This window comes from Cyprinodon variegatus, unplaced genomic scaffold, assembly GCF_000732505.1.
Source record: "Cyprinodon variegatus isolate N-32 unplaced genomic scaffold, C_variegatus-1.0 Scaffold701, whole genome shotgun sequence".
Taxonomy (NCBI): domain Eukaryota; kingdom Metazoa; phylum Chordata; class Actinopteri; order Cyprinodontiformes; family Cyprinodontidae; genus Cyprinodon; species Cyprinodon variegatus.
In genome coordinates, this window is record NW_015151154.1 from 334,476 (window position 1) to 350,232 (window position 15,757).

The following is a 15,757-nucleotide window of genomic DNA, read 5'->3' on the forward strand; positions in this document are numbered from 1 at the left end:
CTACAGCAGTACAGAGTTATGAAAACACTGACATTAAACCACTTCTTTAAGTGAAGTAATAAAATGTCTTTTTTGAAAGGGAAACTGCAGCAATAGCTTGCATGTTTAAATAAAACTCTGTTTTTATGCTATATTAATGGTTAATTTGAGAGCTTCAACCAAGGAAAGATTCCATTTTGTAGTAGAATAGCCATTGGGAGTTTATTACGAAAAAAAAGTCTAATCCAAAAACAAACATACAAAGCTAGGAAAAATAACTGATGAAAGTACAGAGTGTTTTGCAAAAGTGTTTATTTAAATAACATCCTTATATTCAATTCAAATCACAACCACATGCATTAATGAATTTTATTGGAGTCTAATGTGATAAATCTGCACAGAATATTGTTCAGTTGTGGAGCGTATAGGAAAATTAAACAAAGTTTTAAAGCTTTGTTTAACTGAAAAAGGCCACATAAATCTATTTTCCAGCCCCCTTTACTCTGAACCCTTTGAATAAAATCTGAGTTGTCTGAGCCCCTCTTACTCTGTATGATTAAAAGGTGAGGAATAAAGAGAGGTGCTTTAGTTATAAAAACTGATCAACACCTTGAAAATCACACTGAGCACTGTTCCTCTGCACAAAAGCAGACTTACCTCATACCACTAATATACGATCATACATGCAAAAAAAGGTTTAGATAAAAGCAAATAAATTTGTTAGAATGATCCAGTCAAAATTCATACTTAAATCCATTTAAACCTCTGTGCTAAGACTAAAAATGTAACTGGGTGTGAATTACTCCTCAGGTACTTTTTCATTTCCATCCGGTAGTAAAATATATTAAATAAAAAAAATGTGTATGTTGTAGTAAGAGGGATAAGAGAAAATTGTGTTTAAATAAAACACAAACTATAGTGGTCAGTTTGATAAAGTAGCTTTAAAATGATAACAAATATTTATAAGTAAGCTTCAGAGTTTACTTTGTTTCTGGTAATACAACTGTATCTTTGTATCTAAGTTTGGTTCTAATTCATAACATTATTACTGAAGGTAAAAAAAAAAGTTGGAACTTGACGAAAAGCCAAAAAAATACTTGCCAGCAGAAATTTTGGGTATGCCAGAATCTAATTTTGGCCACCACACGGAGCCAGTGGACCTAATAATAGTGTGCAGGAGGAATGAGCTTTGGTTATGAGGTAATGTGATGGATGTGAGGAATTCAGGTCAGAGCTCCAGTTTGTTTCCCAATTTCAGGTTAAGAGAAGGAAACTTTGAGGACCCCAGGAGAGATACAGTAGATCTGAATCTTTCCAGGGAAGGAAAAGAAAAGAGACATCCAACTGTCCTCCTGCCAAGTGCAACTGTATTTCACTGCTACAGCTTGTCAACATCTGTTCTAAAGTCCTAATGTTTTTGATCCCTGAAATCTCAATGACTAAAGTTAAGATTGCAAAGGCAAGGACATAAATCTTTACAAAAAAGAAGAACATTTGAATAAAACCATCCAGGTGAATTGCTATTGCATAACAAAAGCCAGAAACACACATCCCGTACAGCCATAAACATACTTTATATCACAGCATTCAGATTATTAAAATGTGGTTATTAAAAAGAGCAAAATATTTTTCCTTATAGTGACCATAAAAAATAGATGTTTTACCAAGTTGTAGAGGTGCTGGATTTGCTTACAATAGATATATGTTTGATTAAGTTGCAAAGAATTATCAAGGACTCAATTTAAAGAGAGTAATCTCCATATTTAAAGATCCAAAAATGTTATTCTTCTGTGGGAAGCGCACAGATGAAATATATATTGGGTCTCCTGTGTTTTACAAGCAGCAGAAATCATTGAAGTCCCTTACCATTTATCTCCTCCTGCAGCAACATGTTGCTGAACAGTGTATCCAAACTGGGCTTGCTTAGGACCTTTGATGATTCTTGGTGTCTTTATGTCAATATTGAAGCAGTCGTGGAACCCTTAAAAAAAAAGAAAAGTTTTATCTTTAGATCGTCAATGGTTCAACAGTTTGTAGAACAAGCTTATGCTACATTAATATAGTAGTTTTCTGCATGATTATATTCATCTCTCCTGGTGTTGTGGTTGACTCTTTGCCCAACCTTTCTCCCAAAATTTCTTCAGTTCATTAAGGTTTGAAGACATCGTTTCAGCACTGCTTTACATTCAAAGTAAAATCCTAGAAGTAGAAAGTGTGCATCACTGTTTCTTAACCCTAATCTTTTAAAGGTGTCCTAAAACACTTGATTCAAATATATGATTACCTTGGGATGCTATATAAAGCATCACTATGTAACCTTTCACCACTAGGAGTGGTAGATCTGTAACTTTCAGGTGTAGCAAGTGGTGCTCCCTGCCTGTCAGGTGTAGTGCCCCTGAAAGTACCTAGTACTGCACTGTTGGCTCTCCAGCTCATTATGAATAAATCAAATTGTAGCTCCTGACCCCTGTTCATAACTCCTATCCCTTCCAGCCTTCATCCTTATGGACATCATGAGTGACTCTGGTCCAATTGGGAAGTTACTAAAATGTTGCGAATGGCTGAAGCTCTCCATTGTAAAACCAAAACATATGAAGGTATGAACATCTGAAACACACAATAAATGTAGTAAATAATGTATGTTTGTGAGGTTAGCGTTCTGTTACGCAAAGGATTGTGGGCAGCTGTAAAGCTCCTACTTAGCAGGTAGGAACGCTGCGAGGTCTCTATGCTAAAAGCATAAAAGCATCCTTCCTCTTCCTATCTCCTTTTGGATTGCACTTATCATGAAAACGTCTAACAAACTTAAAGAATAACTGAGAAGTCATGAAGTTCCTTGTAAAGACATTTACTCCTCTACATCAGGAATGTCAAAATTAGGTATTGATGGTATTCTGCAATCTTTAGATATCTTCCTGGTCCAACACTCTAATTAGATGGCTTAATTAATTCTATGTTTGAAGTCAAGTGAGCTGAAGAAGAGACACATCTAAATGTGACCATCGGCCCTCGGAATGATAACTGCTATCCCTGCTCTAGAACCAAAAGAGTCATTTCTGTTGTTTTGGAAAACATTTTTTAGCTTAGTTAGCTCTCATGTTTAAAGGGAGTTTAGACTGCCATACAATGGTGCTTTAGGTCACATGACCCATTCACAGACATTCAGAACCTCTCAAGTCTGATTTTGAGGAGAGCAGACTATTCTGAGCATTAATGCGTAATATAATCTCAATGTCAGCTAATAGTTAAAATTTACATAATGCTGCTTTAAGTTTTGTCGATGCATGTTACGGTGTGTGACTGCAGAGGACTATCAAAAGCAGGCATTCCAAAAGATTTCCAGCCTTGACCCCAAAAATATCAGTGCCCTGGGCTGGTGAACCCCCTAAGATTAAATATTTGGACATAAAAATCTAATTTATTATCGTTTATTATTTTAATTCATTTCATTGCACATTCAACTCCTTAGACCCCTGGGATCACATCATCACATCATCATCTCACAATATCAGGGTTTAGAAACCACCTCATTTAATTATAATTCCAAAAATATTAGCTTGAGCCATTAAAGTTTATATCTGCTGAAAAGAAACATGAGCAAAATAATTCACAAAATGAAACACCTTGATGAATTTGTTTTCATCTTGATAGATTAAATATACATCATTTTGTCAAAGTGGATTAATTAAGACATACTTTAGTATGGACTTGATTAAAGTGAATATATATTTTTTCCATCTGTGTATTATGTGTCTCCTTTGTCACTTTGATATTTCCCAAGTAAGGCGTTGGCCATATGCTTTTGATTAAATACCAGACAAAGAAAAAAATGTCCCCATTTTTATAGCTTTGTTAATGATAATGACATCATTTCACTTTTACCTTCTGAAAAAGAGAAACATATATGCGGTTACAACAAAAAATGTCTCACTATGCTTCCATCTAGATTAAGCTCAGGTGTTGACTTTTCTAAAGTTTCCAGCTCCTGTGAGTACAGTATACTTGTGCTCAGTGATGGACAGTGGTCTATTTTTAAGGAAAACTAAAATAAAAGAGTTTTCTAACTAAGTTGCACTGAAAATATGGAGGCTTCTGCTTTTATCTCTGTGGCTCTACACTATTCTCTGCTTATTGAATCTCTTAGCATTACGCTAAACATCCTCACTTACATTCTAAATTCAATCCCCTCTGATTATGTTACAGCTTTTCCTCTTCAAGCGGAAACTTAAGAGGCGAAGGAAATCTCAGCAAAGCTTGGAGAGATGTTACAGATTTAACTACAATTGATAACAGTGCAGATTAAATGAGAAACGGGAAAACCAACATTATCTGTTACCAACCATGACAGCAAATCAGGATTTGTTTCACCTTGAGTCCAACTTCCTCCTTCTGAACAAATTTTCTAAAATGTGCTCCTGATGTTTAAAACTGAGGAAGGAAAAATAATCAATTTGTCTTAACCTAATTTGGATGTAACAGGATGATGTTGATATAATGGCATTTAAATTGGGGAAAGGATGTAGGCAAATTGATGCCACATTAGTGTCAAGGTGTCAGTGCGTGTCAGTATGTGTATTCGAATTCTCTGCTTGGTAGAGCGACCATGTCTTGCAGTTAAATTGGCAACTCTTTTTTGGTTTGTTTCCTTGCTTTTCACACTGAGAGACTGATTAATTCTTCTATGTATAAAAGCTCATGTTAAGTCTGTATAAATGGGGAGGATCTGTAAACATAAATTTTCTTCTTTTGCCACAGATTGTCAAATAGATTTAGATCTGGACTTTGACTGGAGCTACTGTCCTGTAACTCCAATACACCTCTAATGGATGATTCCCTCATCAGCAAGTTTTCAGCGCTGCAGACACCTGGTAGAAGAAATGGGCCATTACTTTAGATAGTTAGATACTCCAGATCTAAACTATTCAGTGAAGCTCTGGTTGAAAGCTTAGGATAAGATGATTGTCCTCCAGTAAAGTAAATGCCCTCCCCTTTCTTAGGCCTCATCCATTTCCCCATCAACTCTGACCAACTTCCCTGCCAGAATAAAAGCCTTCCCACAGCATGATACCAGCGACTTGACCACCGACATTAATCACTGCCTGGATGCTGTTTTAGGCTGATGCACAATGGAGATTAAATACAATATATAGCAGGTATCCCCAAAGTCGGTCCTCGAGAGTTGCTGTCCTGCAGGTTTTAGAGGTTTCCTAGCTCCAGCACAACTGCAATCATCTAAACTGCTAATCTGCAATCTGCTAAACTGCAATCATCATAATCAGCTGTGCTAAAGCAGGGAAACCTCTAAAACCTGAAGGACAGCGGCCCTCGAAGTCCGACTTTAGGAATGCTTGACATATAGGGTTCTAAATGTAAGACAAAAAAATTCGAGTTCCTCTTTTGCTGCATTCCCAACATGGTTTACAACAATATGTAAATAAGACTTCTTGTAGTTTCTTTTCCCTAGAATGACCTTTGTGACACACTTGCATAAAAGCCTTTGTTTGAGTGCATGGTTAACAATTATTTTGTTGAAAAAGTCTTCCCTCTATGCTTGTTCTCAGGAGTCCCTCCAGATTAACTCTCTGTGGATGCTCATGTCTTGTTAGATTTACAGTTGTTTTATTCTTTTGCCATTTCTGCATTTATTGAACAGCGCTCTGTGAAATGTTCTTGGCTTGGGAAAGTTTTTAAAACCTGACTTCTTCCCAGCTTTATCTATGACCTGTCAGCTGTGTTTCTTTTGAAGCCTTAAATAGGATTAAGCAGATGCAAAAGAAAGTACTTCTGGTTTCACTGGATGCATTTTTTCCCTTTTATTGAGATTATACATTTGTTGCATTCATGACATTTTTTGAGTTTCTTTTACAGATCTGTTTTTATAGCATGCCACTGATTTCTGTCTCGTTGCTAGAGTTCTTTGTTTGGCATCACTGCGGGCCATGACAAGTAATAATCAAAATCTGGATAATGTGGCTAATTAAAGTATGACACAAGTTAACTAAAAAGAAAAAGTTAAAAGTACATAAAGATAGTTACAAATGCCTATTAAAAGCATCTGTAATTCATAATGTTATTTATCAAATACTTTAGATGTGCAACATTATGCAAAGCCGCTGCTCTTCCTTGTTTATTAGTAGATGACATTTATTTGTTTCTTTGTGCAGCTGTTGGCATTTTAAATGCAGATCATGATTACTCTGCAGCTGTGTTCCTTGAAGGAAAATGGCTTGTACACAGAAAAGGGAAATTGCCTGCATTCCTCAGATAGGGAATGTTTAGGATGGCAAATAAGCTGTCCAAACACACAACAAAGTATGTATATCTACTTCTGGTTCTTTGCATGCTTTTGTAAATTCAAGGACAAAACCAAGACTTTTGTGATTGCAATCAATGTCAAAACAGTCTTTACCACAACTACACAGCAGCTATTATGTGACGGGGCTGACAGTCTGTTATTTTTTTTCTTTATCACTCCACCACACCTTGATTGCTATTATCAGTGGCCATTTGTTCTGGATCATGAAATCTCTAAGATAAATAGAAATCTTTGCCATGCACAATTTTCATATAAATGTTGACATCAACATAAAACCCATCATTCCTTATTTTCTATTGTGCATGGGGAACACATGTTCAGCTAGTCTTTCATCCTAGCCACAAACTTCTCTCTGAAGTTTCTGATTGCCCAGGAAGATATAGGAGGTGACTGAAAATTGCTTGTCAGGATCTAAAAAAGCTTGAGAGTTTTAAAAATAAAAAAATCTGCATCAACCTTCAGACTGTGTATCCTGACAAAACAAAAATGTTTGCAAATGGAGGGCAGCGAGCTGCATTGCTTTTAAGTGTAGCCATTTTTGGAAAAACTTACATTTTAGCTTTAAACCTCTAAAAGCAAAGAATTCTAGTATTCCAACTCTGCCACTGAATTTTTCCCCCATACCCATTTTATGCTATTAATGTGCCAGAGAATAATATTCTCGGTAATATCAGCAGTTTTGAACACTAGGTCAGAATTTTGCCGGGTTTCCTGTGTACCGATTTCCATGCCCAGATAAATATATCTCAGGCAGGGGCTGCTGGTGTGAACCACACAGTCCTCTGCTACCTTTGGCCTGACACCAAGCTGCTGGAGTCGTACCACAAACCCACTGACACAAAGCAGCCGTATGGACGCGTTATGCAAACAGAAGGGTTTGAGGTCTCCCCAGATCATCCACACTGGATGATGTTTTTCATAAATTCTAAAGAAAATAAGATTTCAACAGCAACAAACAAAATGAAACTGTTCATAGAACTAAAGGACAGAAGCAGTGCAGTGGAAAGGCTTTACCACATTTGTTTTAAGTTGAAAAATAATTCATAAAGTGATAATTTTCCATTGATCACCGTTGAATTTCCCTTCCAACATTTTTCCTCTGTAAATACAATCTACTTCACAGTGGACAATATAGTTTAAAACATTTTGGCATCATTCCTTACGCCAAAGCAAATACTTTGAGGGGTACAGAAAACCAGATGTTCCCATCGTGGAACGGCCAACTGGGCACTGCTTAACAAGCTGTTAACCATCAGAGCCAACAAAAAGCCTGAGGGGATTTAAGGTCTCCACAGCTGCAAAAGATAGGATATAGCACCAACTGTAACACAAATGTATGGCTGAGTTAGATGGTGAAAGCCTGAAGTTTGCATGACAAAATCAATTTCTCAGTGATTTATTTTGGAGCAGCACATTACTGCAATAAAGCATTTAAATGTCCATCGGTCATACATATATTAGTACGAATTAACATTTGGTTTGTTTTATATTCTAGCTTTAAACCCTTCCTGATATTTGTTGCTCAGAAAGATATAAGGGGTTATTGCATATAGATTGAGAGGAACAAATGTGTGGATGAGAAAATAATAAAAAAACAGAGGGGATGTTCAGACTATGTACACAATGTGAACCTATGTGGAAACTGAGGCCTGCAGGCTGCATAATTTCTAAATGTAGCCATTATTAATTGGGGAGTGTTGTCATAGTTGTTGGTAATAGTCACTTATAATAGTTGCATACATATCAATCTTAAATTCAGAAAAAACGTTTTTCTTCTACAGATAGTATCCTGTAACTTTAACATGCATTCTTTCTAAATATATTTAATATGTGTTTACATAAAATGGTTGACTTCCTTCATCACCATGCAGTCATCCAGCTCAGCAGAGGTCTGGAGTGTTGAAGAAGGGATGCAGTTTAATGTATGATGATAGCAGCTCATGAGAACTGGAGTTGGGAATCCCTACACAAACTAAGCCTCATATGCAGGAAAATTGAGAGTTTCTTTTCATTTTTGAAAATAAAATTAAAAAACATTGGGCTCCAAGCAGTTGCTTACCTCAGCAACTGCTAAAGGAAAACCCTTGCAAAACTGCTTCAGAATGGAACTCAGCTCTTTACTTCCCTCCTTAAAAGCATTGTAGTAAGGCTCAAGTTGTAATTTATAAGATTTAACAAGTTATAGGAGTAGCAAACAGTAAGAGACTGTGAGTATGTTCTGATCTAATAATTTTAACAGAACATGCTGTCTTAACACTCTCTTTTGTCTCCGCTTTAATGTCTTTTGCTTCCAAAGTGCAAAACCACAGCCTCTGCATGTTTGTGCAAACCTTCCTAAAGAAATAAAGGAAATTGCTGGTGTGAAAAAGTTGTCTTTCGTGCAGATATGCCATGTTTTCCAATTGACTTCCATTTAGGTTCACTTTTGATTTTTCTTATTGTTTCCTTAATTTGTCTCCACTGTTTTAATGTATGCAACAAACGTTGCTAATTTGCAGTTACTGTACAAATTCAAGGCATTTTAAACCCATCACTGTAAAGAACTGTTTACCTGACCAGGCTGTCCCCCATCTTTCCCCTAATAACAACAAATTCATGGATTGAAAGTCAGACAAATGGAAAATACATGATCAAACTCAACATATTTAAATAAATTATGTCTTATCTGGAGCAGTGTTAATTTCGTCAACCATGACTGATGTTTTTTGTTTACATCAGTCTTTATGGCCCATAGCAATGCTGTCTTTGAATTCTTATGTAATTTGCCACATACTGTATCTTATTGATTCTTCCTTCCTTAACATCGTTGTTCTTTCTTTCTCTATGCAACTTTGTAAAGAGTGCTGTAGCCAAGTTAGACTACCACCTATGCAGTTTTAGCATTTTCATACTTTGCAGTGTGAAAAGGTATGACTAACTGTTACAGGTTTTGGCAGGGGTACGTTTTACTAGTTTAACTCATGGCCTTCAGCCCACTTTGCCCCATACCTGACGATAGTTTAGTTTAACTAATAAGGTTATTCTTTTTAGAAATAATTTAAATGGTTTCACAGGTAGGAGAACCGCCCCCATTTTCTAAATGAAACAGTGCTTTTATATAAATTTTTTATATAAATTTAGCTAACTTTCATTAGACATCAGATGCTAAAACAATTACTTTGACATACAAAAGAATCATTTGTGAAAATGAAAAACTTACCACTTCTCACATATACATTACTGCTTTGTGAGGCTGATTGAAATGATTGTTACAACCTGAAAGCAGGGTATGTAGGAGGTTTCCCCACTCCTCCAATGCAATCAGTCTTTATCCTCAAAATGCAACAAATATTTGCAAAAAATATATATATGAAAAATCTTTCTCAGATGGAAATATTTGTGGAATAATTAAAGAATGGTTGTAGAAATGTTGTATCAAGGGAAAGATGAAAAGTTATTTACAGAAAGATGTCTATGGTTATCTCAGTATTGTTGAAAGGTAATAGTTGTTGATCAAACAAACCAACCAAGTCTGTGTTATAAGCTGTATTTGGACAAAACATTTAAGCATCAACTTCTCCATAATGTATGACTGTTGCCTGGACAAAAACATACAAATACAGCTCTTCTTCCTTAGAATGTCTCCTGACTGGGTTTATAAGCCTACTACCAAATTTTACAGTCTACCTTAAAAGGTTGAAATGGCCTTACACAGATATATACATGTTTTTATGACCCGGTATGTAGCCTTCCACTGAGCTTTTAAAGTACAGATCTTGTACTGCAGATAACATCGGACCAACAAGTCACAGGTCAAATTAGTTTGAAAAGATCTTTACTGTTGGAGCCCCTGTTTTATAACACTTCCTATCTTCTAGACTTATATGTATATCTCTCTTCAGTACCTACCTGAAAACTTTCAACATCAGGTAAACCTTTGATAATGGCTCCATTAATGTTATGGTTCTTTCCTTGAGGACTTCTGTTTGAGTTTCTTTTTCAGTTTTTAGTTCCACTTTGATTTATGTTATTCTGTGTTTTTATGTTCATTGGTTTCTTTTCCATTTGTTGTTATATTAATGCAGTTTTGTATTTCTTGAGTTAGTTTCCTTGCCCTAGTTCCCTTCTAGTTATGGTAGTTCTTTTCACACCTGCTCCATATCAGCTCATCAGCCCATCCTTAGTTCTGTTCCCTATATACACCACCTCAGCAGTTCCCCATGGCTAGTTTGTTGTTGATTTGTTGCCTCATTGTTTCTTTTCTCCCCATTTGTGTTTTCTCTGACATTTCCTGGATCTTTTGTTTTTCAGTATTTTTCTTTGTGGACTTTGCTTCTCTTGCCTTTTGGATTTCGATGAAATCAGCAAACTCATCTCTGCCTCCTTATCTCTGCATTTGGGTCCTCTAAGAAACCTCCACACAATCATGACAATCTGTTTTCCTTACCCACTTTATCCTTTTCAGGGTTATGAGGTACTGATGCTTATCTTCAGTTGCCGATGGAACAGTGGGCCCTGGACCAGTAACCAGGCCATCAGATTGAAATACAAAAATATAAAACACCATTGACTGTGTGTGTATTCAGTCAAAACTAGATTAACATAGAATCTCCTGTAAACTTTACAATTCTGTTTTTGATCTTAGTAACAAAAGGAAAATAAGAAAAGGATGGATCTAGCAATGTGATCTACTATTGTCAGCTTATGTTGTTGTCTGTCCGTCCGTCCATCCATCCATCCATCCATCCATCCATCCATCCATCCATCCATCCATCCATCCATCCATCCATCCATCCATCCATCCTTAGCCACTCTGAAAATAATTTTGTAGAGGTAACAGTTTCAAATGGGAGGTAATTGCTCCACAGAAAGCTCCTTCTGGCGAGCTCAAGTCCCCCAGTCCAGAAGTAATGTATGCCTTTAGTCTGTTCCTATTGGGATATGTCAACAAAAGTCCTGGGAGCATCTTTCAACTTACTTATTTTATTTGAAGGGACAGCAGCTACTCCTATCTTTCCACAGTTGACCAAGGCACTTTTTGCTACCCCTACAGATGAAACTGGTCCCTCTATAAAGGAAACCCATTTCAGCCACTTGTGTCAAATATCTAAATCTTTGGAAAATGGAAACAAAGGATAATGTTCGAACATAGACTGAGCTGCATTGTGCCTGAATAAATCTCTGGATCAACAACTACAGTAAAATAAAGTAAAATAAATAAGTTAAAAATCTGCTAAACTATCACCAAGAGTAACACAATTCAAAAAAATGTTCATAAATCTTGTGAGTCTATTTGGATTTTTGATTTGGCACAATATTCTTACAGAGTGTTTTACTATTTTTTAAAAAAAGAAGTTTACCTGAGGTATTTCTAAGTTGGATTACATGTCAACTCTAATCATTCCTACAAATACCTTTTTTAGTTAAATAATAAAACAAGTAACAGGAAAAACAGACATATGCCTAATCCATTCAGTTGCGTCTTTTCCAGACAAAAAAAAACATGGAGCTAGTTTACCATCACCTTTTCTTGCATATAGATTATGTATGCTTCAGTGCTTTCCTTTTTAGTTTGTGCATTTGCTTCTGTCTTCTTAAACTCCCAGTCAGCCTCAGCAGAAGGCCACACATACAGTAAGTCTGGTTCTACTTGAGGTTTATTCTTGTTAAAAGGGAGTTTTTCCCTCTCCACTATCACTGCATGCATTCTTGGTTTGAGTCATTGCTGCAGTTATTGACACAATGCAAGCAAATGTGTACTTCCACTAAATACATATCCAGGAGGAGAGAATCCAGCAAAGTGAATAGCTCTATACAGTCTTAGATAGACAACATTTACCCATTCTGACTGTTTGATTTGTTTGAGTCATTACTGTAAAGTCCTTGAAGATCCTGTTTGTTTTTAGGTGCCAAAATGTAAATAAACTGAATTGAGAACCAAACTAAGGAATCTACTTGGTAATAATGAGACTACGTACAGTACTGTGCAGCAGACTGGAATGTATAAGTATTTCACAAACAGCTATGATCTACTGTAAGCTGTGCTTGTGTGGAAAAACTATCCCCTTGTTGTCAGAGATAAGAGGGAAATATCCAGACTGAGGTGGTAGAAATTAAAGACTTCAAATAACTGTTTATTACAACCAAGGTATTAAAAATACTTTATTTCAAACAAGCTGGGATTTAGCACCAGATAGCACCAGATACATTAGCTAGATTTTGATTTGGCTGACCCAAATTGGACAATATCATCATTTCAGTTGAGAAATTTGCATTGTGTGTTAAAATTAGAAGGTAACAACATTTAACCATTGATCTATCCTGCTGTATAACATTTTCAGTAGCTCTTGCAATCTTGGATCTCTTGCAATACAGTCCCTTTGAAGAAGCATTGAAATATTGGGAAGGCAGAAGGGGTTGTGACACAGTACTAGATGGATGTACCTAATTTAATGATCCCTAATGTAGCCTTATGGAATAAAAAGCTGATGCACAAATAATAAGAAATCGAAAATTAAAAATCACATAAATCCATAAAGTTATGAAAAAAATGCATCTATATTTCAATAGTAAAGAGATTTTTTTATGTAAAAAAATTCAAAGAAAACATTATAGACCAATTTTTCTGTTTTTGTTTTTTCAGCATGTTATTGTCATTACACTGTCTCAAGTAGAGTGCAACGAAATTATCTCTGCATTTTACCTGTCCCTTTGGGGAGCAGTGGGTTGCCATTGCACGGTGCCTGGGAAGCAGTGTGGGGTTAAGGGTATTGCTCAGGAAGCCTGGCGGCAGTCTATGGGAGTGGTGCTTGAACTCAGAACCTCAGGATTCAAAGCTCTATACCCTAAACACCAGGCCACCACTTTCCAAAGCAGACATTAGCATGAAGGGTCTCTCCTAAGGACACACGCTGGCAGCTCATTTCCTCGAGCTGGGATAGGAACCCAGGCCTCCTGTTCGCAGGATGGGGGACTTACCACTTGAGCTAGCCAGACCCAAATGTATGACTGCATGTCTTATATAACTGGATCCTGACAAATTCCATGCATTTATTATACATTTTGGAAGACCAACAAGGGTCAGTTAATTTCCTACAGTAAATATCAGCATTATTATTTCTGTCATTTGTATTTCATGTTTTGTCCAGAAACCTATGATTGGTACAGGAGCCAATATGGCCTAGTCATTCCTGCATGATAGAGGCAAAATGAATGTCCATCAAAAGAAAGGACACTCTAAGTTCATTTTAAAAAAAGACCCATTTGAGTTGACATATCCTACTGAGAGTAAGTGCTTCAAGGGGGAAACTGACCCTGAAGTTTCCATCTAATATACAGCACAGGTCTTATTCCCCCTAAGAAGATCACCATTTTTATTGTTATCTCGACAGGATCTTTGTTGCTATAACCAAAGGAGCCCAAGAACTGTAGAGTAAAATAAAGCCTGCCTTTTCACACTCTTGTCAAAACATCCTGCACCACAGTCAGCATGAAATCATACTCCATGTACCCCAACTTACAAGGTCACAGTCTCCCTTTTTGTGGCGCTGATCCAAGAAATTCCCAAATCAACCAAATATTTGGAAAATATTTCCTCCCTGCAATTTCACAGCCTTGTATAATTTACAAAGTATCTAAGCTAAGGAAGCATTGAAGTTCTCTCTCAGATTCATTCCAGCGATGCAGACTTCAAATAGGTCAGTGGTACATTTCTCTCTGCATTTAACAGAATTGTGTCAATAACGGCAACAGATGGAAAAATAACCAGTGCTGTATTTTTATGGAAAGCACAGAGAGGTTTTAGACCATGTGATTACGGTTCAGAGTGGAGTGAACTCAAAAACGGCATATCCAGAACTCTTTGCTGCACAACTCTAAAAATAATCACAATATGTTTAAAGTTGAAAGGATTTGATTATGTTTATTACGTGTGGCATCTCCGTCAGTTTATAGCACTAATTAAAAGCTTTTTCTTTGAACAAATCCATAAATATTCTTTTCAGCTTTCTATATAAAGTGTATGTGGCTTTCTTCTTCAAACTGTACATAGATGTGACACAGTTTTAGTATTGGATCTGGTCTCTGACCACAAATTTGGCTGAGTTTTAAAGCTCTAACAAACTCTGTTGTAGAAAAGCTGTAACTTTTATTTAGCTGAATATGCACATTTGCAATGAGCTATAATACATTTCTGTAGATCTTATAGTAGTGAAATAATCCCTCTAAGAATTCCTAAGAAGTTCCTGAGTTGTGATACAGAGTCGGGTTATAATGGGTCTTATATATACTTTCATGCATGTGAGATGCTGGGAAATAAACATTCTCATTTAGGATGCTTGCACATGGAAACTGAAAATTAAAAGCTGCAACAGCATAATCTGATAAGTATTTTTAAACTTAAACACCTTTGCATTTAAGTCAAAGTTAGTACACCACAAAATTGTCAAAAAAAGTGATTAATATCTTTTCCTTAATTACACAAAGTACAAACGAAGAAAAAATAAAAGGTATACAAACAACTTTTACTCACCTAAATGCTGGCTGCAAATCCAGAGCAGGAGGAAGCAGTAGTACTCCATATGTTTACTGCTGCAGGCGTGGATGTGATGGTGTGTTTGAGTAGCTTAATAACTGCTGTGAGGGTGTGCAGAAAGCCAGTGGCAGGCACAGTTAAGATCTCTGTCTGATTGACTCAAGTCAAAGCCCAACCTATATGAAAAGAAGTAGGAGGGGATTGTTGGAGGAGGAGGTGGTCCAGTCTTCCACAGCAGGAGGAGAACTCCGTCTTTAAACATGCTTCCAGCTCAGCTTAACTCACTGAATATAAGTAAATGACTTATTCTTAGCATTTGACATGTTTGGTGTTTGACTTAGAGAAAAGAAATCCATATTTACACGAAGTACAGTAAACACAATCCAAAACGCAATCAAACATTACTGAAGCAAAACTACAAACGACTTTGATGGTTCAATAAAGACACAGGCATGTGCAAGCTATTAGACAGTACGGTGGTCACCAGAGTGGTAAATCTAAAAAGAATACAGTGGATCAGTAGCACCACACTTCTCTTTCCCATTACAAACCAATCTGGTTTGAGACTGAAAGCTAAACACCAGCATACAATCATCATGGCTCTGAACCACAAACTTACCCGTGTGTAACAGCAGAACAAAAGTGTGGGATTTATACATTATCTCATAGAGTTGCTGCTGAACCATCCGTCTCTAGTCTCTTTACAGTTGTTGTAGCTTCTGTTAGGATGATCCAACAAGAAAAACTGAAGTTTATAACATGATACACTATGAGAAAATACTTACTTAAATCCTTTTTGAGCTGAAAAACTAAAATATTTTTTACATTATGTAAAAGTATTGAATATGAGATCAATAACTACAGTCAGATCAGATCTGAATATTTGTAGTATTTAACAATATTAAGGGAGTTGTTGGTAGCCTGACGTAGTCCGACTCAATTCTAGTCAG

The 15,757-nt window shown here is 36.5% G+C and overlaps 1 protein-coding gene across 2 annotated transcripts in view; it reads right to left on the minus strand.

The window, feature by feature from the left end:
* Positions 1–14,944, minus strand: part of itga11 (integrin subunit alpha 11) — a 65,866-nt gene extending 50,922 nt beyond the window's left edge. For both annotated transcript variants that reach the window (XM_015394644.1, XM_015394643.1), the window contains exons 1-2: positions 14,805–14,944; positions 1,846–1,960 (exon numbers count right to left, since the gene is read on the minus strand). In XM_015394644.1, the coding sequence (XP_015250130.1) occupies positions 1,846–1,960; positions 14,805–14,853 (164 nt within the window). In that variant the 5' untranslated portion in view covers positions 14,854–14,944. The remainder of the gene's footprint in view (positions 1–1,845; positions 1,961–14,804) is intronic.
* Positions 14,945–15,757: the final 813 nt, after the last annotated feature.